This window comes from Mytilus trossulus, chromosome 8 (genome assembly GCF_036588685.1).
Source record: "Mytilus trossulus isolate FHL-02 chromosome 8, PNRI_Mtr1.1.1.hap1, whole genome shotgun sequence".
NCBI classification, from domain to species: domain Eukaryota; kingdom Metazoa; phylum Mollusca; class Bivalvia; order Mytilida; family Mytilidae; genus Mytilus; species Mytilus trossulus.
The window spans coordinates 41,195,932-41,223,811 of NC_086380.1; the positions used below are offsets into that span (position 1 = coordinate 41,195,932).

Sequence of the window (27,880 nt, forward strand, 5' to 3'; positions counted from 1 at the left end):
AAGAAAAAAGCAAGGTAATTTTGAACTGCAGATAAATCAGCAGGTTTACAGAGCCCTTTTTTTCTCAATATGTTGTAAAACACCCATTTTTATCAATATGTTCTAAAATCACTCATATTTGGGACAAAATATTTCAAAGTATTGTTATTTCTACAGTCTTATTTCCACAACTCTTAACAGTCTAACATACATTTTTTTTTAAATTTCTTTTCATTCTTTGTTCACATGAATAGTCTAAACTGTCTTTTCCTGTTAAATATTCCAATTTTTTTCAAATGGTTTGCCTTTAATTTTAAAACATTTACAGTTGTTTTTTACCCTAATATTGATATGATTGCATCATTTATTGATACGAACTTGAAGAAATGTTGCTATTTTTTTTAAACACCAAATGTCTATAATTTACATACAAAGCATGTTTCTCATTCATTCATTGCAAATTTTAAAGAATTGATTGAGAGTATGATAAACTATCAACACAATTGTATTATGCATAAATGGTAGTCTATGACATAAATATTTGGCATTTTAATGCCTCAAATTTTCTGTTACCCATTGCTATACAATTTCTTGCAAGTCTGATCACTAAATTTTAAACTCCTCAAGTATTGGAAATTTAAAAATTTAGAAAATCAGACATTTCAACAAATCATTAACATTTCATTCATCAATAAAAATTGATAAATAACAATTTGCAAAATGTAAAATTAAGGTACAGAAAAAATTATATTTCAATGATATCCATCCAGCAAATGTAAAATAAGTTACAAATATTAAAATCAACATCATCACCAAGTTGTCTCCCCTTTTGTAGCATCTCCTTTGAGTTCACTTAAACCACAATAGCACCATCAGCAACAAATTTGTTTGAATCTCTTCCATTTCCCCCACTATTTCATGACTTGGTGTCCACTTCAAAGTATTTGTATATAGATGTAACATAAGACATGACCGCCTGCCAGTCAGGTCTCTCTATTGATACCATGTCATTAATGTGCTGTGGAAAGAAAACAGATGAAATTAAGTCTCGGTATTCATACCTATCATTTGTTAATGAATTTGCATTCTTAAGAATACTGTGAATTTAGAATTATTGCGTGCATTTGTTATTTTGATTTTTTTTTAGATTGGACAAAAATGCAAGATTTATCATTGCTATTTCAGGAAAATCTGCATAGAAATTTATGTATCAGCTATCATGATGCAAGTTCCTAATATTGCAATACTCAACAAGTCACATTATTTGCACTAATTAAAATCTCTCAATAATTTCCCAATTGTAGCAAACACACAATTCAAAATCATTACCACTTGAGAGGATAACTACAAATAGATATTTTAAAACATCTGCGAAGAATACACATTACAAAGCTAACATACATTTAACAACGACTAATATTTGCATTTGACTTCATAAAAAGGATTTTCAGAATTTTTAGTCTTGCAGAAGTTTAACTCATTTAACTAAAATATGGTTATCTCCACTGCTTCAGATTTTATATGAAGTCTGGTCAGTTTACATTTTCATCACAATTCAATCATTTTGTTATCTTATGGTTCACATTTATCTTTTAAAAAGGCTAAAAGATAGGTGCTGATCTCTCCTTGATAGTAAATGTCTACCTATAGCTAGTTTATATAACTAAACCTGGTAATTTTTTTTTTCATTTAGTCTCATTTCCAAAAAATCTGTTTGTTTCGGTGAACTTGTATACTTTTAATTTCTTCAAATGATCTTAAACGAATAGATTTACAAGCATTGTATATTTTAAAGATAACATTTAGGTCAATTAATATTGTGTAATTTATGCTTTGAAACTTGCAATTCTTAAAGATTTGTTTTTGTTTTTGTTTATTTGTCTCATCGTTATTCAACTACAGCACATAAAGCAATCAGTCAAAAATGATAAATAAAACAATTTAAAAAATTCTAAAATTACAATTTGTTCTTCTTTAACCTTCAAACTAAAACTACTTGTTGTCTCTTGAATTTGAATTAAAAAAAAATCTGTCAGTGAAAATAAATTCCCTCAAATTTATTAAGGATTCTTTAGTAAAATATATATACTTACAAGGACAGAAGAATTTATTCCTACACTCTCTGCAGCTGCAAATGCCAGCGTAAAATTCTTTCTCTGAAAATTAAAAAAAATATTTATATTAGGGACTTCATTTTTCTAACAAAAAAAATATTTTTCATTTATTTTTTATTCAACCAAGCATTCCAAATTTCCACTATAACAGTTCATCATGAAATTCAATACTGTAATGTTTTCCTCTATCCATGAAAATTGGTACTCACATTAAACAGAATCAGGAATATTTACATGTACATAATAACATGAAAATAAAGAAATGGTAATTTAGAAAATTGTGTGTTTTTATCTTATTTTCTGTGACGTCTTTCTATTTTATAAATGTAAATACATGATCTTCCAACTGGTGCTTTTCCTCCCAAAAAAATCTTACATCAGAATATAAATATATGTCTACATCTCAATGTCAGAAGATGCATTTTTTCCCAGATGACCTCAAATCAAATTTATTAGTACATTATAAATTTTGAAATGGAAACTCGTCAATTATAAACTCTTAAACTATTAAGGAACTTCTACATCTTTAGTTTTCCCTTGAGAGTTCCTGATGAAGGTAAATCCTGAAAACTTCTTTGAAAGTATGAAATTTATATCTTGTGTATATTTTCTTTTCTTTTTTTCATTATCTCTACACTCTTGTTTCTACCTTATCATCAGAATGTAGTTCAGCGTAAGGAATCTTCTCTGGTAAGTAACTATGGAGCAAGGCACAGAAAGCTAAGCCATCATTCCAACTACTGCTAAAATTAGTGATGTCTACTCCCTGAAAATAAAAGAAAGAATCTGATAAAAATATGTGTGTTATCATTTGTTGCTGTATATCACATTAGCTTCACAGGTTGTTATTTTGAATTTGTACATAAATAAGGCCATCAGTTTTCTGGGTTAAAATGTTTTACATTTGTCATTTTCGGGTCTTTTATAGCTTACTATGCAGTATGGGCTTTGCTCGTTGTTGAGGGAAGTCCATTGACCTTAGTATAGATGATAACTTCTTTGTAATTTGGTCTCTGGTGAAGAGTTGTCTCATTGTGATCATAACACATCTTATTTTTATAAACACTTAACTCGTTGACATGATTAATACATTTATTTACTACTAATACAAATATTTTCTTGATGACAGTGTTGAGCAATAGGTCAATAACCTATTTAACTATCTATTCATTTTGCTGTAAATGATCTAGAAACTATAAAACTTTTAATTTCAAGTTTACTTATAAATGCATAAAATCAAAAATAGCAAAATATGTGTTAACTGATGCTAAACAAATAATCAAAAGTCATCAAAATTGTTTCTAACTTTTTTGTTAACCGATCAGCGAACTTATCCATTTCCCCAATGACTATCTGGTATTGCATTTCCTTATATTTTTTCCATTAGTTGTTTTTGTCAGTCAAATATAATTTTCATCGTTCAACATCACTGTCAATTTTAAGATATAAGAACAATATTGTGAAAATATATTGCCCAATATAACATGTATAACTAGTGATAAAAAGGCTACTGTAAGATTTCAAATATTTCAGTTGGTTGGGTTACCGTGACACAGATGTTTTTGGACTTATAATACAAAATTAATTGAGAAACAAATTAGGGAAAGGGCAACCCTTTCTTTGAGTGATCAATTCTACCATGCATCAAATTCTAAATAATGATGATGTTCTACCCTTGACTTCTTAAAGATGAATTTCAAAATCCAGCTAATTTCGACTCCGCCCATTTTCAATTTTGAACAGGAATTATTAACACACATCCTATTTACTTAACCGATATTCTTAAAATATATATATCTATCATTAAAATAAAATCTTGCATTTGTTGAATATGGTTTGAATCTCCACATAAAAACTGTAGCTATACATCATATATAATGATGTATCCAAAGTTCAATGTATTTTTAAAATCTACACAAAGTCACAATTACAAAGAATTATTTCATGAACCAAAGATCAAAGCTTACAGGGCTAATCATGCTAATGACCCAGTAAATTTCAAATAACTGAAATACTATGATCATAAATTACATAAATTAATCTTCTGTTTTGACAATATCAAATTTACACCAGAGTACAGAGAAGTAAAGAATTCATATAATACAAAAGTGAGAAAAGATTATAAATTAATTCCTTGAGAATTTCCTTCTTACAAAACACAGATCATCCAAGGTAAAAGGACATGACAGTTTAATACGACCTAATCACCCAGAAATGAATTAAATAAACACCTATTATCAGTCGCAAAAGAGGATTTATTCATATAGAACAGTTTAATCACTTTGTTAATAAGCCAGGCATTTTAAACTTGTGACACATGCGCCATACATTACGTACATGTGCAAATAACTAGTATATTTAATATTACGTAAAATCATAAATAGATAAAAGAAAGCTGTTGAAATGGATCTATTCATCTAAAATGGTTATGAGCTATTAATCAGCATCTTTCTGTCAACAAATTATGGTACTTTTTTTCTTTTTATGATTTATTTGACAAAGTTCACACTGACTCATTTCAACATGTTTAATGAGATTACCAAAAAGCAAAAAACAGATCCATCTAGACAACATACTGATTTAAGTTTATTTCTTCACAAAATAATTCAGGTTGAAAATGATTAGTGTGTCTCTCCTTGTGACAGAATTGACCAAGTGAAAATTAACCATATGACAATAGGTCTAAAAAATATCTGCCACATTATAATTAAATTTAAAACTTCTGTTTTTAACATGTTTAACCAATTTCATTGGGTTTTTTTGGGTTTTTTTCCCCAGGTTTGTTATATATTCAACAATCCATTCTGAGCTTAAAATTTTTTCATTTAAAATCTCATAGGGTATTGATTGCTTTTATTTGTTCTACCTCATGTGACAAGCATATCATTCATTTATAGGTTGAACTTTAAATTTATTATGTTCTGCAAAGTATCGGTAAACTGTTTAAGATGAAATGCAAGAAAATTTGACTGCCCAGGGGCAGATCCAGCCATTTTAAAAAGGGGGGGTTCAACTACATGTCCCCATTCAAATGCATTGATCATCCAAAAAAAAGGGGGGGGTTCCAACCCCTGGAACCCCCACTCTGGATCCGCGCCTGCTGCCACTGGAAAAAAACAGACCATAGGCATAACATTTCCTTAAAACAAGCAACAAATTAACCCTCAAACAGTAAGTGGTTGCTAGTGTTACTTTACATATAAAGAGAATGGCATCCTCAACCCCTCACCCCCAACAGGGATGGAGTATCAAATTCAAGTCAATTAAGTTCCTATTCTGTCCAGATTTGCATAAGTGATTGTGACAATAAATCTATCCTTAAGAAGCTTCCTGAAAACTTTGCCAAGTTGATAAAACTTTAAGCTTACATTATATGGAAGTGTTTTCTGTTGACACCACTTCAACAGAGCATTCCTCTTGGAGCCTCCCATCTGTTTAGCCAAGCCTGTGAGAGGATCTTTACAAGCACCTTCCTTCTTATCAGCCTCAATGCTAAAAAAGACAAAAGGAATTTATTTATATAAAATGTTCACCTTAATGGTTATAATTGTCATGGTATAAAATTCATAATACTGTGGATTCATTATTATTCATTGGATACCAATTTTCGTGGATTTTGTGGGAACAGTTGAACCACGTAATTAAATGTTTAACGAATGACATATTTTCCTATGGTTTGTATGCAGAATTTGGCAAAACCACGAAATCAAATATCCATGAACATGTAAGTTTTCTTCAATCCACGAAAATTGGTACCCGGTAAAATAAATGAATCCACAGTAGTAAAACTGGTTTCACACTTCAGAAAATTTCATTGAATGGCAAATACTACTCTCACTAGCTTTTCTCTACATAAAATGCCATATGTAAGATACAGAGATTCTTTAATTGTACTTGAAAGATAATGTGATGTGTAGTAAAAGGATTTTTTTTTGGCTTCCTGTTGAAGGACTCGCTGTCACTTTGAGACAGGGTTTCCCCTGGGTCAATTATTTTTTTCGCCACCTCTTTCGCCAAAACAATATATTTTTCGCCACTTTATTATTTTTTTCGCCAAGTAACACAAATATATTTTTATTTTAAAATTTTACTTTTTTTCCTTTTCCTTAAATAAGAAGTGGTTTTTACAACAAAACAATGCATCTTTTCACTTGAAATTGATCCCTCGTGGAAGGTGTAGTCATTACATTGAAGGGTTACTGTCATGCCAACCTTTTTAATAGATTTCTTCATAACGACAGTTTTCTTTTCTACTTCTAGACCATCGTAAATAAGTAAAACAATATGTTTGATACACGTGTGTCACTGAAACGACTTTAAAGTACCCACTCAAATCAATGATCTATATGAAAGTTAAATGATTAAGTTTTAAATCAGAGACCTTCCTTGCTTTTAAACATTTTTCGTCATAACAACAGTTTTCTTTTCTGGACTATCATTAAAAGAAGGAGAGGTAGCGTTAAATTTTTGCTTCTAACACGTGCGTCGCAACGTGGTTAATCCCTTTTGTGACATGTGACAGAAGCCATTTAACCATGTCATACAATCAACACCTTTATTAATTAGTCCTTTGATGTCGATTTTACATGCAATCAGCTGATTATTGATTTTCTGTCAAAATCGGAACAAGTTCAAGGTGAATTCCGAGTATTATCTGATCGGTAAAGTCAGAGAAACCCGAAAAAAGTAAATAAACAAGATGGCTGAATATAAATCGTTATTTATATTTCTTTCGCCAAATTCTTTCGCCAATGACGAATTTTAATCGCAACAATTATTATTTTTTCGCAAATTGCGAAAATGGCGACCGCCAGCGGAAACCCTGCTTTGAGATGAAGAACTGCAATAACATCTCTGTTCCTTTTCTTTTAGTGTTTGTTTTTTTGCTGTTCATGTACTGATTGTGGGTCATGGATGGATACCCTATATCCTTTGGTTTTCTATTATTGAAACTTAATCATGTTAATTCGAACAAGAAAAAGATATCTGTGGTGGTTAAAAAGCATTTGCTTTTTTTAGATGTGTTATATTTTGATAGACAGTCACTTTGCCTTACATATGTAATATGATAATGTTACCAAATAATCCTTATATATTACGATACATGTATATATATATATACAAGTCATGTAAGTGCAAACATCAGACAAACTTCATCTTAGGCACCAATCTTCAAAAGGTTTGTAGATAAACAGATATATATCTATATAGTGTATATATCAAAGAGACAAGAACCAACAAAACAATAATTTAAATTGTAACAAGATGCTGTCATTATAAGGGTCATAACTTCAAAGTTATTATATGGAAACAGCCGTTTCCACCCACACGTCTGCTGTACTATCCTTAATTCTGATTTATGAATTTAAAAAATATAAAAACAACTTAGGTCTTTTTTCTTTTCTAAGTTCATTCTTTTGAATGTATAGACACTAGAACTATGTGTTTATGGGTTGTTGTCAGACTCAAGGGTCTACATTTCATTGTACCTTATCCTTAGAATTCGGCTGATACATAATATAAGTCAATATAGAATAAGATGAGCTATAATTGCCATTAAGACAATTCTCCACCAGCAAGCAAATGACATAGAAGTTAGCAAGTATAGGTCACTGAACGACCTTCAACAATGTAGTATTGTAACCTTCATTTATCTTTTTCTTAAGATCCTTCATTGTGTATATCAAATATCCTGAATAATTGTAAGTTTAAAATACTGGGTTAAATTGTCATCATGTATCACAGTATGGGTATGAAATATATATCACATTGATCCAGTGATCTCCAGTCAAATTTCAGAGTGCAAGACAAATGCAAGAAGAAGGTTTAAATTAAGCAATTCCTTATTCATATTTAATTGTACTTGTTAAGATTTTTAGGAAGGACCATAAGGCATAACCCATAGACCAAACAAAAATTATAAATCTAACTTTATAATATTTCACATACTTCATATAAAATATATGCAACTGACACAAATGAAAGTGGAGTCAGAGAAAGAAAATATCACTACCCATGTCTACCCTACATAAAAGATATACATGTACATTACAGACATGACAGAAATCCAATAAAAATGTATTCAAAAATTATACCTAAATCTAAGATAACAAGGGATAGGGTGTAATTCAACTTAAATTTGCCATTTTGTTAGCTCATCACAACCTGTCAAGGGTCAGTATAATAAATACTTATTAGTATCATTATTTAGAAGATCATGAATTTTCTATCAATAAAATTTAAAAAAATTGTTGTATCATTTCCTTTAATTTTACAAAATTGAAATAATTATCTTGAAGATATCCATTCATCATTTTGTTAACTTTACATACAATTACTAGTTTTTTTTAAGATAATTACCATAATTGCCCATTAACATGATTTATGTCATTATCTGTTAAAGTCATCTGTCAAAGGATTTTTTTTCCAAACTGTATATACTATATGATATATTGAAGTCTTGTGAGATGTTACTAAAAACAAGGTAAAATGAACATAAAAGAAAGCTATAGAACATAGAAGACATTTTCAGGTCAAAGTATATATAGGGTTCCAGTAACAATTTGATAAATCTAATAATCATGATAATCATCCTCATTAAAAAAATCTGTACATTGTACTGTACATTGTTACATTCTTAATTTTCCTTATAATAAATCAGGGATGGAAATTCCTCAGGGCCCTACGCTACCTGTATTCCTTTGCCGTGTTTGGTACATAAAGTTTAAGCTTGGCTTACAATTTTTAAGTTTTTTACTAGTGCACCAAAAATATTAACTTGGCTACCATCAGAAAATTTTAATTTCCACTTATTCAAAAAGGTTCTATACCATGTTTACACTCCAACTGTACCGAAAGACCAATCAATTATGCATGTAATTATATACATTAAAACATAAGTAATTTAAGGTTTTTAGGTGCAAATTTTCATAAAAAATTATGTCGAATTGATAGTACTTAGAAGAGCACTTACCATGCTTACAGATAAGTACTGACAGGACACCTTGTAATTACATACATGTACTAAATAGCACCACTGTATATATGGTACATGTGTGTACTATGTAGTTATCATATGCCTTTGGGGTATTCTGTCTAGACCAATGTTATGGAAATGTATCATTAGAACATAATTTTTTTTCTGTTTTAATTTGTCATCCCCCCTTTTTTATTATTGTAAATGTAGGTCAATTTCTAAACCTTTGACCTTGAGCATGATGAGACTGAGATAGCCTTACAAATTATCTATTAAAAGTATACTGACTTCATAGAATTTCAAACTCTCACTTCTTGCATGCAAGTATTTTATATATTTAGTCATTTTCAAATTGAAAGCAGATTTGTTAATTTTGTACAAATTTTCAATACAGACATGACAAAAAAGAATAAGTTCTTTATGAGATGAAATAAAACATGATTAAATTGACACTGATACATGATACACGTAAAGATCTAGATGATCAAAACATCAAAAAGTTTGAAGAAGGGAAAATATATTACAACATGTGCATGCATTACATGCATAAGGTGACCTATACATGCTATAGGTGCTAACTTCCATGTCATTTGATTTCTGATTGAGTGTTGTCTCATTGACAATCATGCCACATCTTTTTATTCTATATACATGTACACAAATTGGCATGAAACTGAAAGCAATTAGCTTAGAACCAGTATTTCCCCATACACTGATATTGTATCTCATACACCTGCTTTACAATTATATAATATTCCTTTTTTTTTAAAACATTTATACCTACCCAACAGTGACACCACTACTTCTCCTGACTGGTGGTCTAGCTAGAATAGATGTAATTGAAGGAGATGTATCTGACTTAGATATGGGTGGTGCTGACTTAGGAGGAACATCTCCTGGAGACCTAGGAGCATCGAATGGGATACAGGTCATAGAATGTCTAAGTGGTGGTGGTCGGTCAGCTTTCTTTAGCACTGACCGTAGTGTCACTTCTGGAGAAGTCACATTCAATAAACTGTCCTTGATTGGAGATGTTGGAGATTTGACACTGTCGTGAAATTCCCTCATTGCTATGGGACTACAGCTTTCGTTAGCGTCAGAATTTCTCCTTGAACTACTTGTACTAGAATGTATTGACGAACATCCACTTTTCACTTGTTCCTCAATTGAACGAATTAAAGTTTTCACAGACTGAATTTGATTTTTGTCACCTTTTGCTCTCATCATGCTCAGGGAACCTAATTCCTTATCAACAGTGTTGATGACCTTGCCTTTTAACTCTGCAGATAAAATAGATTTAGAAGTAATTTTGTCTTCAACAAACTTATGAGATTTCATACTTTCCATTTCAATTTTTAAATGATCAATTTCACTGTTTAGTTTATTGCACTTTTCTTTCAACTGAATGTTATCATGTTGCAAGTGTTCCATGTCGTCTTGTGTCTCGACGCGGAAGTCATTTGCAACAAGCACGGCTGTTTGTAAATCTTTCTGAAATTGTTTCCACTCCTCAGTTTCTTCACAATACTTCCCTTTCACTTCATTTAATTCAGCTTCCATTACTGAATTTTGAGATTGAATCTCCTTAAACTGTGACTTCACCTCTTTCAACTCTTTTAAATATTCCTTTTTCTGAGTCAAATATTGTTCACAGTCTTGTTCTAATTGGTCGATATGTTCTCTCAAAGATTCATTTTGATTTTGATTTTCAGATTTTTCTTTTTCTAATTTATCAAGTTTAAATTCCAAACTACTAACACTACTTCTAGAATTATTTTTCAACAATTTAATTTCCTCATCTTTTTGTTGACAGATTTCTTTGACTCGCGACATTTCACTTTGCGTATGTAACAACACTTCTTTCATATTTGCAAGTTTTTCTTCAATTCTGTCTTTTTCTTGACGAGTTTTATGTAAAACTTCCTCAAGTTCAGACTGATTGTCAGTTTTCAAACATTGTTCCAATTCTTTCACTTTAGTTTTCTCATTTTCTAGTAATGTCTTGAAATGATCAACTTCTATCTTTTCATTTGCGACAGACTGTTTAAATTCTAGTATTGTAACTTCTTGCATCTCTTTTTCAGCTTTATAAGAACTATTTTTGTCTTCTAAGAGCTGAACTTTGTCTCTCAGAGCATCATTTACATCCTGCAACTCTCTATGCTCATGATCGTAAGTGTTTAGGGCATTAGACAGTTCAATCTGTTTGCGTAACAATTCTTCCCGCTCTTCTTGCGCACATTTCAATAATTCTAACAATTGCTGTTCCCTTTCTGATCTTTCAGGGAAATTCCCACTAATAAGTAAAGCTTTCAGTTGCTCAATTTGAGTACGACAATGTTCTAATTTTTCTGTCTGCGTACACAAAGATTCAAGCAAGATAAATTTTTCACTTGTCAATTGTTCATTATCATCCGTCAGTTCATTTACACTGTGTTGAAGATCACCAAGCTCTTGTAACGTAGCTTGAAGTTCTTCATTTGTACTATAGTGACTCTCCTCCATTTGTAAAATTCTTTCAGTCAGGCAGACGACAGAAATTTCACTCAGACCGTCACTACTTTTACTACTAGCTTTATCCCAGTGGTGATCGGCAAATCCAGAGGGGTGTTCAGGTGTACTGCAATGATCGAAAAACATACCCGGTTCAGAGGTAGTCATTGATACAGCCCTATCTCTCTCCAAATGATCATCTTTGCCGACAGAGAATGCTACAGCACGAACGCCATCCGTAGATAAACTGTCACAGCTCATACTTTTCATACTTTTCGGTACGGCAACTTCTCCAGTTGCTCCTTCTGAAGCTTTACTCTTATTAGAATTATTATTGTTTTTCTGAAGTTTTGATAATTTTTCAGTGTCAGTGATTTGTTCATATGGATGTCCAAGTTCTTTCAGTTGATCTTTCATCATCTGATTTTCCTTTTTCAAAAATCCAAGTTCATCCTTCAAGTCATGTGATGGTATTTGTTCTTTCAATCTTTTTGTTTCATATTTATATTTTTCAATTTCAGCTTTTCTGTTTTCTGTCACTTGTATTAATTCTGAAATTCTCTTTTCCAATAACTTTTTGTCTCTTTCAAAATTTGCCAAAAGTTCTGCATTGTAAGCCATGACGTCTGCTGGAGCAGAAGTTCGTTTCCTTGACAACTTGTCCTTGCTGACATTCTGAGTGCTGTGTGCTCTTTTAATACTCTGCATTCTATTAAAAGCTGCCATGGTCTTGGTTGACGAGTTGCTTGTCTTATCAATGTGCTGAATACTAGATGCTTTCCTAATCGGTGTAAGCGGCATTGCTTTCACAGGTTTAGGTTTTGCAAATCCATCATTTTTGTGCTTATTAAGATTTTCTTTATTGCTGCTCTTTTTGGGGTCTGTACCTTTTGGAATCCCAAGACTAGATTTTGGCCGATGGTCAATGTAGGCTGACAGCTTTCTCTTCTGATGACTCGATAAGTTTTCGTGACTTTTGCTAAGGAAAGGTTTTCCTAACGGAGAAGCCACAGTCCGAACAGGAGTTCTAGTCTTAGCTGCAGTACTTAAATCAGAGTTAGCTGAATGTGAATGTTTCATTGCCGTAGGTGTGGTGGTAGATATAGGCTTAGCCTTTACTGGACGTATCGGAGTAGATGTCCGCTCCATCATTCCAGGTTTCATTGTCAAGCCGTCAGATGATCGATATCATTTGTTTTGATTGCAACCTGAAAAAAAATAATAAACAAATTAAATTAAGTAATGACACATTTCATTTAACACTTCAAAGGTAATATTTATTTAAATATTTTCCATAAAAAATCTACTTCAGAAGATTTTGACCTAGATCTTGACCTGAAAGTAATATAAGTTGTTCACACAGCAAATCTGAATCATTAGAAAGGGAATTTATAAGCTATAAATTCTCTTACTGTAAAATATGAAAAAAGAAGCTGAAAGTTTAAAAAATTATAATTAGTTATTTTGTTTGAAGTACCTTAGAAATCAAATCTTACTAAATGTCCTTTGATGGGACAATAAATCCATAAAATAACATTATACTTCAACAGCTCTTGTAAGTCGGCTAAGAAACATTGATAAGGGAATGTATTACCATCTGCGACAGAAATATTAGAGTACTTATAATTACGAGAAACCATGTAACAAGTAAAATATCAATCAATATACCATTCCGTCATACAAAAACATCTGTTTTAAAGTACACATTGTCAGATGCCTGATATTCATCAGCATCTTGATACACTCCTGTCACTAGGCGTAATATTTCTTAACCAAATTGCATTTCAAAACAGTAATGAGATTTTTCTTTTGTCAACTTTTTTCTCTCTTGTCAATCAAAATTTCAAGTAGCAAAAATAAAAGATTCACATTTTGCTGTTTTGCATAATCTCCCTGGCATAAAATTAATTGTTCATGTATGTGACCGATTTTATGAGTGTATCTTTAACAATACATGTACTTGTGTATAGAACATATATAGTGATCTTGACAGACAAAATAATTTATATATATGAGTAGAAGACTTGTTAGCTAATAAAATACAGGTAATAAGAAATGGTAGCCCAAGCAAATAAATTGTGTTTGGTTACTTGAATATCATAAAAGAACTCTACACTGATCAAAATTTATGTAATTCATATATTTATTAATCCATTGTAGACAATGTCCACACAAAAATATATATATTTACATTCATTTAGAAATAAAACTTTCTAAAAGAAAAGTAAATGATACATAGATATTCTGATAAAACAAGAAATTTCTATATACTTACAACATGTATAGAATTAATCTGCTTTAAAATCTACCCATTATCCCTGAACCACCACAACATGTATAATCTATATTCAATAAATGACTTATCTATATAAGTATCAACTGATAAATATACATGTATGTAATTATTTTCCCAGATCTATACATGTGACATTATATAATTCTCATATCCACTAAGACTCCACTATCTAAATGTAAATCCATTTTATTCACACAATCTGTTTCCTTATCCTTGAGGCACCTACAGGGAAGTGGTTTCTAATTCCATAATGAATGTTGTGTAATTCAATATTAACACATCAAGGAATTAAATATTTCACTACAAAAGACAACTTATAAACTAACAAAGATCTCAATTTACTGACAATACAATTACCACAGCTGTAAACATGAACACCTTCCCGAATTATCCCATTATAGAGCAGAAAGTTGAAAAGAAAGGGGTTCAAGTCACAAGAGAAAAGATTTATATATAATTTTTATATTATTTTTTTTTTAATTACATTCTATATAAATTCAACTAACAGAGACCTCAATTTGCTGACAATACAATTACAACAGCTGTTAACATGAACACCTTCCAGAAATTATCTTATAGAGCCGAATGTAGGAACAGAAAGCGGTTTAAGTCACAAGACAAAAAGATATATAATTTAATATCTAGATATTTTTTTTCTAAATTACATTCTATATAAATCATTTTTATAATTTCGTTTAATTGTCATTTAAATTGTTAATAAATTTATTGTCAAAAATTTAATAATGTCAGATTAAAAATATAATAAGATAACAAATTCAAACTGTCAAAGGGAATTGTGTTTTACATGGTGCCAAGAAGTTTACATCCTTTCAAAGATTAAATTTGACAGATCTTAATTTAACAATAATAATTAATAGTTTCCTAAACTGTTAAAGTGTAAAAACACATTTATTTTAAGTATAAAATATAAAATATAAGAAAAAGTTTGATGTATTTTGTCAGACATTTTCAAACAATGGGGACTTTTTGTCCTTTTACTTTCGTGTTTTTTCTGTCCTGTAACTTTTTGTCCCATGGTTTTGGGCCTCATTCACCAGTGTACAGGGTAATCAAACAAATTATCTTTATAAGAGAAAAAAATGTTTTGATGAATTTCCAGTGACATTTTTAAACAATGGTAACATTTTTTCCTATCAATTTTGTGTCTTTCTATTCAATATTTTCGTCCTGTGATTTTCTGTTCAACTACCTATTGGGCCTCTCCCACCAGTGCTATAAACATGTAAGATATGAACATCCCACTGATTGACAGGTGTGACAGTTGTAGGAGACACATTACTTCTTAATTAAGACCTTAGAACATGCTCCCTGTGGCTAAAATAAGACTAATTAATGTACTATCAGTTCCCATTTTAGTATTTACTATGCATTTATTACAACCTTACAAAAGATCCCAATAATTTAGGTCAATGTAAACAATATATGTATGTTCAGGGTTTCCTTACAGTCCCTATTTTGTATGTGTTCTGTATACATTGTACATGTGGTCATATGTGTTCTGAATGTATTTTGCATGGGGTCTGTGTGGGTTTTGAATGTAATTGTATGTGTTCTGTATAATATATATATTGTCAACACGATTTAATAACATGATTTTCTTATATCAGTACTGTTGTGCAAATTTTTAGACTGATATACGGTATATAGATTCTACCACTGCATCGAGTGTAATACAATATTAATCCACTCCAGACAGTTAAATTTTCAAATTTAAAAATTTAACTGTCGATAATGTATAAAAATATCGTATTACACGAGATTTCGTGGTGGAATCTGTTTCTCTAATGATTTTCTAACATTATGCAGGCACACTTATATATATATATATGTTGCACAATGCCTATTTTTAAGCTTTAGTTGGTACTGTGGTATATTGTTATTTGTCACAAAACTGCGGCTATCCTAACTGTACATTTATTATTATTCACAGGGTACCAATTTTCTTGTACTCTGTGGTTATTGGTTATCCAAATATTTACATGTTCAACCATGGAAGTAAAATGAAAATACATTACTTCCATGGTTAAACAAACCGCAAATTTTCTACAGCCCTTTTTACAAAAATTGTGCAAAACCAACCTCAAATCTACAAATACAATATTTCCTCATTCAATCAATATTTCCACAAAAAATAAATGAATCGACAATACTTTTAAGGTAAAAAAAAAAAGGATATTCAGCAAAATAAGAAAAGAACTTCTTTCTACTCTTAAACATGCTAAATAACAAGTAAAAAGTTCAAAGCCTTTATTCATCAAGTGTTATTCTATTTTTCACTTGTCAAATTGATCTATTTTTTGACTTCCTTTGATTAATGTAAATGTTCAATGAAATAATGTCAATGAAGAATGATTTTATTCATAAAAGTTTTAGGACTGTTCTTGTACCTTCTCAGTAAAATACTTAACATTGTAATATATGCTATTATATGTCAAATCACTATACATATCAACTCTTACATGTATTTTAAAATCTAGTTTTTAAGAAAAAAAATATTTTGTTTTAAATTTGAATTGTTATTCATAAAAGGAATTGTGCCATTTCTAAAATTGGAAAATCTAACATGTATAGGGAAAGTCGAGTACAAGATTAAGAAATCTCAGATTCTGGTAAAACTCCAGTGTCAGAAATGAAAAAAAAAATTGCACAAAAATTATGTAATGACTAAATTAGTCTTTTTGACTTGACTGGATAGTGAAATCTCACTAAAATTCTGATATTTATATTTCATGTACTTAATTTCATTAAAGTTTAAAAGACTGGCAAGATTTCTAAAACATAAAAATAACAAAAAGAAAGAAATCTATAAAGAATATTTATTCTTGGTACTCACTAAACGCTCTACGTATTTCTCAAGTCCTTACAAAATCATAAAAGTGACACAAAAGTATGTAATAAAACCAAATTTAAACATAGTTAAACATAATTACATATTTATTTAGTATTTGCCCTGGCACTTGATCACTTGGTTAAATATTAAAATAAATAATTCCTGTTGAATATTTTAAACACGGCTTGACTACATGAAGTACGTCCCAAAGAATGGTACAACAGTTTACGTACTTGTCATGCTGTCGGTCTCAGATGCCTGAGATGGATGTTAAGGTTTATTCTTTCTACCAAATTATAAACTTTTTTTTTAAAATTTTAATACAAAGTGAGCAGCAAAAAAGTTGGCAATACACTCATCTGACAATAGCGTCATTAGCAAGAGACAGATGTAAATATAGAATCTGTCTGTTCCGTAAATTGAAAACTGTGGGATTTTGTAGCCTACATGTAGGACTTCAAGAGTTTATAGAAGAAAGCCATACAATGATCGAAAGTGTATAAGGCACTTGTAAAAACAAGAATTTGTCCCAAGAACACGGATGCCCCACCTCGCACTATCATTTTCTGTGTTCAATGGACCGTGAAATTGGGGTAAAAACTCTAATTTGGAATTAAAATTAGAAAGATTATATCATCGGGAACATGTGTACTAAGTTTCAATTTGATTGGACTTCAACTTCATCAAAAACTACTTTGACCATAAAATTTAACCTGAAGAGGGACGAACGAAGAAACGGACGGACGAGCGGACAAACCGACGGATCCACAGACCAGAAAACATAATGCCCTCTACTGTTGTTGGTGTGGCATAATCATGAAAAATATGATTAAGATAGGTGTCTTCTTAATTATTTTCTTTCAATCATTATAAATATGAATTGTCAATTTAAAATATTTTAAATGAATTAAGTGACTATTTGCAGGGTCAAATATATCTAAGATTAGGGAGCAGTAAACTTGAGTAGGGAGAAGTAGTCAAAAGAAGTTGATTTCCATTACCTGATTACAGTAATAATTTTGAACATTTTTACTTAGTAAATTATACATTTCAACAACTTTTTGGCTACCCAGGAAATATTCTTCTTCAAAAAAAATTTTGGCTAACGAGTACTTGGTAAGTCAATAGTCAATCTCAACAATTTTTTTGCAACCCAGACTCAACAAGTTTTGGACTTCATAGAAAATAAATAGACTATGTCACTTTCTCATTTTGTGAACAAACTTTTGGTTAAAGTACTAGTGTATTATTTAATAGTCCATCTCAACTAACTTTTGGCTAACAGGGTAAAAAATAGTCCATCTTAACTTTTATTTTAGCTACCCAAGTAGTAAATGGACCATCTAAACAAACTTTTGGCTAGCCATCAGACCACAACTAATTTTCATTCAGCTCTGGTATAAAAACAAATATTTACCTAAACCTCTCCTATGTAATCAATCTTACACATGTTTTGAAACCTAACACAGACTAATACAAAAACCTAATTTATCAAACAAGACAAAAGACTTGTACTTTAAAGTAGCGTTATCTCCTAAATACCAATTAGTCTTGTTATGTATGCCTAATAAACTTTGATTTCCCCGATAAGCTTCAATCCTTTTCACACTGTGTAGTTTGTACTCAAAGATACCATACCTAGTTTCATGTTCAAGCATTTTTATTTAATTCTCTTCAATATTTCTCATGAACTTTACTTCCTTAACTAGTCTTTCAGTTATTCCCAAACTCTGTCGAACTGACAACAACCAAAAAGTAATTCGGTCACCCCAAACTTACATGTACATGTCTGACCGACAAAGTGTAAAACAAAATTTGTTTCGGTCACAAAGAAATTTTTAGATTCTTTAGTTGAAAATACAGTAGAAAACGTCAGATTTCTTTTTCAGTCAACAAACCCTAATCAGTTTGGTGCAGACTGTCCTTTCCCAAACTCTTGTCTGACAGACAAAAAGTAATTTGGTCACCTTAAATGGAAATCAACTCTTTTTTAAAGTTGTTATGAATTAGAGAAGTTTTCACATGTTTCTTCAAGAATACCTCATAAAGACTTGTGGTGTACACCAATTCTTCAAGAATACATAATAAACATGATAAAGGTTTGTCGTGTACACTGAAATCGATATCCTACATGATGTATGTGTTTATATTTTAGGATTCATAAATTTATGTAATCACCTTTCAATATTATGTCATTTATCAAACACTGTTGTCATTTAACATCCTGTAAACCCCTATTCATGAAAGAAGACAACCACATTTTGTTCACAACATACTAATTCTATAGATCTCTGACAAAATCTGTCTACTGTGGTTTTCATTATTTTTTTAGGGGTACCAATTTTCTTTGATTCATGGTTATAGGTAGACCATGTATTTTTAAGTACAAGCCTTCTACTGACCCCTATATGTTTCAGTATGCTAGCTGAAACACATGAATAAATTTTTATGTTTCTTTTAACTAATTTACTGATGGCCCTTAAACTTTAGGTGTGAACAAGAAAATCTTAAATATAAGCCATTACATACATGTAAACTGCCATAAACACCAACAAAAATTAATAAAGAGAATTCATGTCTTTATGATGTATATAAAGCTTATTTCATGTTTGTCACAGTGTAACATGTATAATGCTGGATAACTTAAAATAATATTTGTTCTGTAGCAATTCCCTACCAACAGAAGTGCTGATTATCAATTATAAGAATTAAATTGGTGGAAAAATTCATGCAATATTGCATCCTATATTTTCAATGGCTAGATCAACATAGCAAATGGTGATGTCCCTAATGCCTACATGTACATGATGTCCACGCTGAAACCAAAGTTTTGCGATGGAAATGTGACGATCTCGAAAGTGGTCCATTGAACAAAATGTGAGATCATTATTGTGATTTCAGGAAATACAGCATACAAATAAAACAAATAAAAATTAAAATTTTGAAAAACCTATCCTGTTCCAAATTGATAATTTAAGAAAATGTAGCATAGCAAAAAGTCTGCATTTGCAGTGACTGTAATATGACACTGCGTGAAGCTGCCTGTTTGCCATGTAGACAAACAGAATGTTTTCATTGAGGATATGAAATAATAAAGGACAAGAAAGTGAAACATACCTCCTTATTTTGATGACTAGAAATTCTGATAATTTGGAAAAATATTCTATCTCAGTTCAACATTTACATCTATTTTTGCTTGGGTACTATATCATGTATATATGATTCACTATCATGATTGGGTTTACAATTTTATCCCTATATATATATACACATGATATAGACAATTAAAATCATGTGGTTTCGATAATCCTCTAATAGATTTTAATAAGGTTTCCGTTTCCGTGATTATGATTTAATGAGAAATTGAATTCTTTTTAAGTTTAGAAAAAACCATTAAGTTTCATATTCCTGGAAAGTACAAAGCCCATAGACATTTTTTTACTAAAAAAAACCAAGAAGTAATATTCTATTAAACAATCATTCTATTAAATCTGTAACATAAATCAAGAAATTAAAGTCATGATAGTTAGACAACCAAAACAAAATTAAAATATCAAAGCTCACCTTAAAATCACAGAATTTCACAGTATTTTTATCAACTTTCCATATCATTTACAAAATATGATATTAATCAGATGATAGTAGCTCCATTCAAATGTACAACACTTACTCAATAACAACACGCCTTTTTCAATAATAAAACATTTTTTTTCTCACCTGGCTAACCTTAAAAAGAATTTCTAAATCCCATTATTACCTTGAATAACCTGCCACAAAATGTAGGTCAATTCTTTACAATCAAATATGCAAACTTCTTTTCCTATTATATCCGAATACAATAAGAAATTCACACATAACACCACAGAGACTAGTCAATTTTCCACTGACTGATTTTCAAGTGATTCTAATTTTAGAACAACATCAATTAAATTGAAATATATTTCACTTCCTTCTTGTGTTAATTTCGAATCAAATTCATGAAATGTACATTTCCACCTGTTCGAAATATTCTAAGTGTTGATTTGATGTTTCTCTTATCAGTTATTATTGATAAGCTATTTGGCAAACAAAATTAATAATATTGCACATATAGGTATTATCTATTATTGTGTAAACAGCGATTTAATATGCTCCCTTCCTATGACTTGTGAGCTTTGAAAAGGCTATTTATCATGCCTATTGGGGTCTATATAGATTAAAATTAATGATAAGATGAACTCCAACTGAATAAGGACCACTTGAAGAACGAATGACTGGCATTTCCTACTTTAAATCTGATGACCTTTCACCGTCATGTCAAGTTTCTGTCAAATTAACTGACCACAATATGGTACATGTGAACAATTTAATCGAGTAAAAATGTATGTCTTATACCAAAAATAAAGTATATAAATAAATACTTACTTTTCATGTTTATCTACTATTTATGTCAATGCAATGACAAATTCAATTCAGAATATTGAGTAGGTACGTTTTATAGAATTTGTGGTGTTAGATAAAATGTATAAGTTATAAAAAATGAAGGTGACGGTTTTTTTTCAGCAGATTTTTTTTTTTAAACATTACATGTTCAGCCTACCTTCCTGACCAAATGCAACCCATCAATTGATTAGTCCACAACGCCTGTCGATGGTCTTGTTCAAGCATGAGATTTCTTATAGACCAAATCCTCATGTATTTTATAATAATATGGAGTCAGACCCAAAAATTGAAAAGTTCAGATTCTTTTGAGAACCTTTTGCTCTTTTTCCAAACATTTCATATAAATTACTGTACATCATAACATGCACATCATCATTTTACTAATTTTCACAAAATGCAGTCATTTAATTATTAACCTATTAAACTAGTAAGTTATTTACCTAATCTTGAGGAAAATTATTCCATCTGAACCACTCCTTCAGCCATTTCTCTCAGTAAGTGACCTGATGTCAAAGTAAAACAAGCACATCATGTCAAATCTGTTATCACATCCATCTGTCAATCATAACACCTGAAATGGACATCATAACTACTTGACTGATAATTTACACAAACAACATGCCATCTAAAGTCAAGATGCACAACAGGAGTTCACTAATTGTAAATTATCTGGAACAGAAGGAAATTATACATCTGCTGCAATGTCGGCTATTATAAATCCATGTGTGTTGTCATTTGGACCCTTGTGGATAATTGCAATCATACCACATCTCCTTGCATATATATATTTAAACATGTTTAATTATGGACAAACATTTGCTGAAGTGGAAAATGTAGACTTAGAAAAACCATTATATATATCCATATCATTTGGACTCTTGTGGATAATGGTTTTGTTGGTACCATGTCTCCTTGCCTAATTTATTTATAACCAATATTTGCTTAAGTGGAAAATGTAGGCTAATACTGCTATGTGATAAATCCATGTCATTTCGACTCTAGTGGATACTTGTCTTGTTTGGCAATTATACCACATTTTCTTGTTTAATTTATTAATGAACAGACAAAAATAAAAATCTCAAATTACATAAATAATTGTATTCATTATTTGATGGCAATATCTTTTACTATACATGTATTGCATCTTGATTTGTCACTCCAACTCCATATACAAGACACTCATACTGTATGTATGACAACATATGAACTAATTCAAAAACAGAAAAATCGACAGGATGATGAAAACAATACCCATCAGACAACCTAGTCCCTATAAATCAGCTGATTTCTAGACAATAGGAAATTACAACTGCAAGATTACACAAGACTTTATTGGAAAATCAATAAGATTTTGTAATGCACAGGTAAAACCAGTGGTGATGCACTTTATAATTAAATCAGTTATTCAAACTGACAGTGACATCCTTGACTACACAGACAGTAATTTAAAATTGTCAGTATTTTCTCCAAAAACACAACTTTCTTATCAATTTTTGAACAAATTTATGAAATTATTGGAGCTTATGTTTTTAAATTTTGAGGAAAATTCTAAAGTCTTCACACACATTAATGTCAAGAGTTTTACCTCAGCTCATACATAATATTGATAGCTAAAAATCAATGTTGAAAAATAGTTATTTTTGTCTTTGCCTGAAATGCACTCCTAACACACAAATTTCACTGCTGCTATAAATTAAAATTCATGTTATGATACTAAATCAAAGCACATATTACCTGAGCTAGTAGGTCAAGCATTGTCAAAATTAAATTGCATTAATTTTACTTTTTAACTACCGACAGCCTAAGGCTGACAGAATATATTGCTTATTCAGACTTTTGGCAGCAAATTTGGTGAAATGTCTGTATTTTTTATGTTATCCATTATTTTTACTTGTTGCAAATAACATGAATAAGGCAATTAGTTTTCTTAATTGACTTGTTTCACATTTTTCATGTCATGTCTTTTATAGACTGCTAAATATACATGTAGATATGGTACCTTGTTTTCTCATTGTTGAAGGCCTTTTGGTTTCCTGTGATACTTTGTTAGTAGCTTTCATTCACTTCATTCAAACTCTGGTCAATAGTTGTCTCAATCATTGACATTGGCAATGGCAATCCCACCACATCTCCTTATTTTTATATTTCTACAGCATTTCATGCACTTAGGGACATATATAGTTGGACCCCCTATAAAGAATGGCTGGATCCCCCCCTTATGTTTATCCTCTCTAGACAGAACAATTGATAAACACAACTAGAAATCTGTAAATATTTTGCTATCAGGGTTATTTCCACTTCAACTTCAATTATTTTGTTTACAAACTTGAACACTTGAACTAAAAGTTTAATCAAACAATGAGATAAATGTGGTGTAAGTAAGGTGGCCATGGAGTATTGTGATTGACTGAACCGCATAAAGATGGCAGATATTAATGGAGTTTTATATAATAAGGTGATTTTAAAATTATAAATGTCATGAATGTGTGCTTGTATGTCTAGTTCAAAGAACAAAAGGCTAGATCTGACTGACATCCTACACAGAAAATCTTATTTAAAAAGATATATTTGACACTTCATTTATCGTGTTTACTATACAATCTACCTTCTTTTCACAGAAGGAGAATACAGGTATATATATATATTATATATAGTAATATACATTCAGGGTTCTCACAAAAGATTTTTAAAGGCATGTCCATGGCAAGTCTAATAGTGAGAAGATGAAATTTTACTTACTACTAGTACATACAACTTTATATGTACAAATGTACATATGAATCACACTTTCATGAAAAGATTTTTGTAGTACTTTCAGAAACAAATGTATAGGTGTGAAAATTTGCAATGTACTCACTATACATGCTATTTATATTCAAACTGGGGAGTCCACAGATTTTTTTAGATGATTCCAGATTGAAATTATTTGACAGCAAAATTTTGAATGTAATCTGAATTCAGTGTTATTTATCCCTCTAGATCTATTACTTCATAATTGTCATTGAGACTAAAATAATACAGAGTATTGTTGTAAAATTTCTTTTTCTTACTTTTGAATGATGAGTCTGTGGATTGAAAATTCCTTAGTGACAAATTCCTGAGAACCCTAGGCCTGCTTTGACAGTTTTAAAAATCTCAAAACAATCATGACAATATCAGACTTTTATAATTTCAAAGATACATGTATAACAGTTTCATCTTTCTTTGCACATGCTGAATGATTATGTTTGAGCAATATATCACCTGGTTTTGTAATACAGGTCAGTATATGTTTACAACAAACTATAATTCAGATTATCATTTTACAAATGAGAAAATTGAGAATGGAAATGGGGAATATGACACATACAATGTAGTCAAAGAGACAACTCAACAAAAGAGCAAGAAAACAACCCAGCATCACCAATAAGACTTCAACTTAGCAAAAAAATACTGCACCCAGAGGTGGGCATCAGCTGGCTCCTAAACAAAAAATGTGTACTAATTAATGGGGTTTTATTAGGGGGTCTGTTCCTGGATCCCCCTTATTGTTTTGTCAGAATCCCTTATCCTGCTTCTCAATGCAATAATTCGCTGTTTCAGAATCTAATGCATTCTGGGTAATATTTTCAAAAGCATACAGCAAAACGTTGTGATTGGTTCTAAATGTTCTTAACAATGGAAATCAATCCAATGACGTAACGATCATCTCATTTTGGTAAACGAACAATGAGAATACCTGTGCAGACCTGTTGATTCTGAAAAGGCAAATTGTGCATGTTACATGTATTTCCTATGTCTGTTTTCATGCAACATTTCTTTACTTTCATGTGTTACCCTTTAAAAATGCTGGCCACTCCCACATCACACTTTGACTTCAATGAGACCCACAGTTAAAGTGTAGGTGAAAATGAACTTCACACTAAACTCCGAACATACACATGATATTTAAAGAAGTAAAATTAAAAATTGTAATTGACTAACAAAGGCCAGAGGCTCCTGACTTGGGACAGACAAATGACAGATGCAAAATGTGGCGGGGTAAAACATCTTTTGTGATATCTGTACCCTTCCACTTACATTTACATTATAGCTTATACCTCTAGCCAATTACAATGAGTCTGAATGAAACCATGCCATTATGGCAAAGATTGAATATCAAAAAGGCCTCTTTTGCATTACGGTTATATATAATATCGATTTCAGATTAGTATGATCATAAATAAATCTCAAAGCCCATCAGGTAGCATAAAAAAATCTTATGCTCTTTCATGTGAAAGAAGAAAAGGAAAAAACAGGGTTCGAAATAAGCGCTATCCAGCTTGCTTGAGGCAAGTAAAAATTGCAGCAGGCAAGTGAAACCCATCACATAGTTGTCCCCTGGGCAAGTTGCAATATTGTGTTTGTGTTTCATTCTATGAATGTCAATTAATATAATAATATATGCAATAGGTCTTAACCATTTATTGTTAATGAATTTGTGCCAATAAAATATTTGTATTTGTATTTGTATAACTATGTACAGTGCGTATTACTGTATTACTATTTTCGTTGACTTTATTTATTTCATATGCTCATGCCAGGAAAATCGTAAACAGCGTAGTTTATCCCGAATAATTCTATTGGTCAATTCCTATGCGTAAGCCAATGAGCGCCCGCGTTTAGAATGTTCAGGCGCACCTGCTCTGGGATTTCCGCTACTTATCGTGAAAGGAAGTCGATACAACGATCCAATTAGAAAGCGTTTTGCAAATGACTTTTAGGTTTATTTAAAAATGAAAGTAGAAAGAAAACAATGACCTTAGTGTGAAACCCTGGGTAAAATGGAACATTTTTTTATTAAATTATGTCCCCCCTTTAAAAAAAACTTAAAGAATCCAACGTCAACAGGGTTGAGCAACAAAAAAAAAATGAAGAGGGAAATAGAAAACACAAATTTTTAACAAAATGGCTAGATGAATTTAAATGGCTGAAAGACACAGAAAAGTGGATGACATGTGAGGTTTGCGTTCAGTTTGAAAATAGTGGCAGTTTTGTAATAGGATGTACAAATTATACAAAGGACAATAAACATGCTCACAAAAAGTCAGACAGACATAATTTTAATGTAAAGAAACTATCTGCTAAGTCAGACAAGGGAGATTCAGTGGCAACCAAAACCTTAAAATCGTTAAATCAGCAAACAGTATCCCAACTTGTTTACAAATTCAATGTAGAAACAAGCTCTTATAGTATTGCTGTAAAATGTAAAATAAATTATAATTGCATTGTTTACTAGAATGAAGCATATTTTACAGGAAATTTGTTCAGTTTCTACATGTACATCTGAAATTTTTTTGTCACTTTTTTTGTAAAAGTAAAAGTTTTTATTTAAAAAAGGGTGTATGGAAACTTGAAATTATCTGCCAGGAGAGGTCTAGAATGCAGGATTTGGCACCATTTACACAAGAGCTTCTGGGGGCCTTAACCCTCTTGCTGCCGGAGGGACACATATGTCCAGACCTGCAGTGCCGGAAGGACACATATGTCCATGGTTAAATTTATGCAAGCTTCTCATCAATCACAGGCACTAATTCTGTCAATAGCATGAAAATATTGGCAATGGGAAGAAAATAGTGTCCATATATATTATATATATGGACACTATTTTCAATAGTGTCCATATATATAATATATATGGACACTATTTTCTTCAATAGTGTCCATATATATAATATATATGGACACTATTTTCTTCCCATTGCCAATATTTTCATGCTATTGACAGAACGTCTAGTGCCTGTGCATCAATGCTGTATCTCTTTCAATAGAAATATCGAAGATAAAACAGTGTTATGTTTTTGTCCAATGGGTCCCAAATATAACGGTCATTATGTCGTGACGTCATATATCGAATGACGTCGTTGTTTGCCATGTTACATCACAGACGTTGAGCTGTCTTATTTTCCAGCATATGAAATGCAACCTTGAAAAATGGTTGGCAGCAAGAGGGTTAAGCGGCCCCCAGACCCCGAGCTGTAAGCGTGATGATAGCTCTAGTAGGGCAAGTTAACAGAAACAAGGGCAAGTTAATCTAGATATTGACTTGCCCTTCGGGCAAGTAAATGGTCTTTTCTTATTTCTACCCCTAAAAATTGTATATTTTCTCTTATAATTTTGACTGTATAAGAATTATTTTTTGCTGACTTCAAATCATATATGATACCAAAAGCATGAGCGTGAGTTGTTCAGAGAGGCAATCTTAGTCTGGTCAATCAGAGTAACTAATTCAGTAATTCGAAACATCTGACATCAACAAAAACATGAAAACAATCATGACATCAACAAAAACATGAAAACAATCATGACATCAGAGCCAGTGGAATATTATAAAAAAAATATAGGATCAGGATTACTCGAAACAAGACAATGCTCCCTGGAAATTCAAAACAAATACAGACCAACATAACAAATTCGGAGAGAAAACATCTCGACATAACAGAGCAATCATTAAAGTACATGCATTCACCGATTTCTAGGTGAAACGCCCCCTTATCGTGCCCCATGCTGCACAGATGTAAGCAAAAAAGCGGAAAAACACACTATTTATGGGTTAAAATATTTTCGGCATTAATAAAAATCATGTGTTGCTTACTGTAGAGTTTCAATAGCTACCTAAACTTGTGATATGAACTCTGACTTGATACAAAATAAGTTTGAACAATAAATCCTTGCGGCTTCCCGATATTTTGAATACACAAAATTGTTAATGCGCATGACCTCACAAAAAT

General features: G+C 31.1%; 1 protein-coding gene across 6 annotated transcripts; it reads right to left on the reverse strand.

The window, feature by feature from the left end:
• Positions 1-164: 164 nt before the first annotated feature.
• LOC134680959 (cytospin-A-like) lies at positions 165-27,880 on the reverse strand. Of its 6 annotated transcripts, none has more exons than XM_063540275.1 (7): positions 27,765-27,880; positions 21,572-21,702; positions 9,854-12,770; positions 5,462-5,585; positions 2,743-2,859; positions 2,073-2,135; positions 165-997 (listed from the first exon to the last, which is right to left on the reverse strand). In XM_063540275.1, the coding sequence occupies exons 3-7, from the start codon at positions 12,724-12,726 to the stop codon at positions 896-898; spliced, it is 3,279 nt and encodes a 1,092-aa protein (XP_063396345.1). In that variant the 5' UTR covers positions 12,727-12,770; positions 21,572-21,702; positions 27,765-27,880; the 3' UTR covers positions 165-895. The 6 variants fall into 6 exon arrangements, with proteins under 6 accessions (XP_063396345.1, XP_063396344.1, XP_063396347.1 ...); XM_063540274.1 differs by having other exon boundaries at positions 27,745-27,874; XM_063540277.1 differs by lacking the exons at positions 21,572-21,702; positions 27,765-27,880 and adding an exon at positions 20,467-20,679.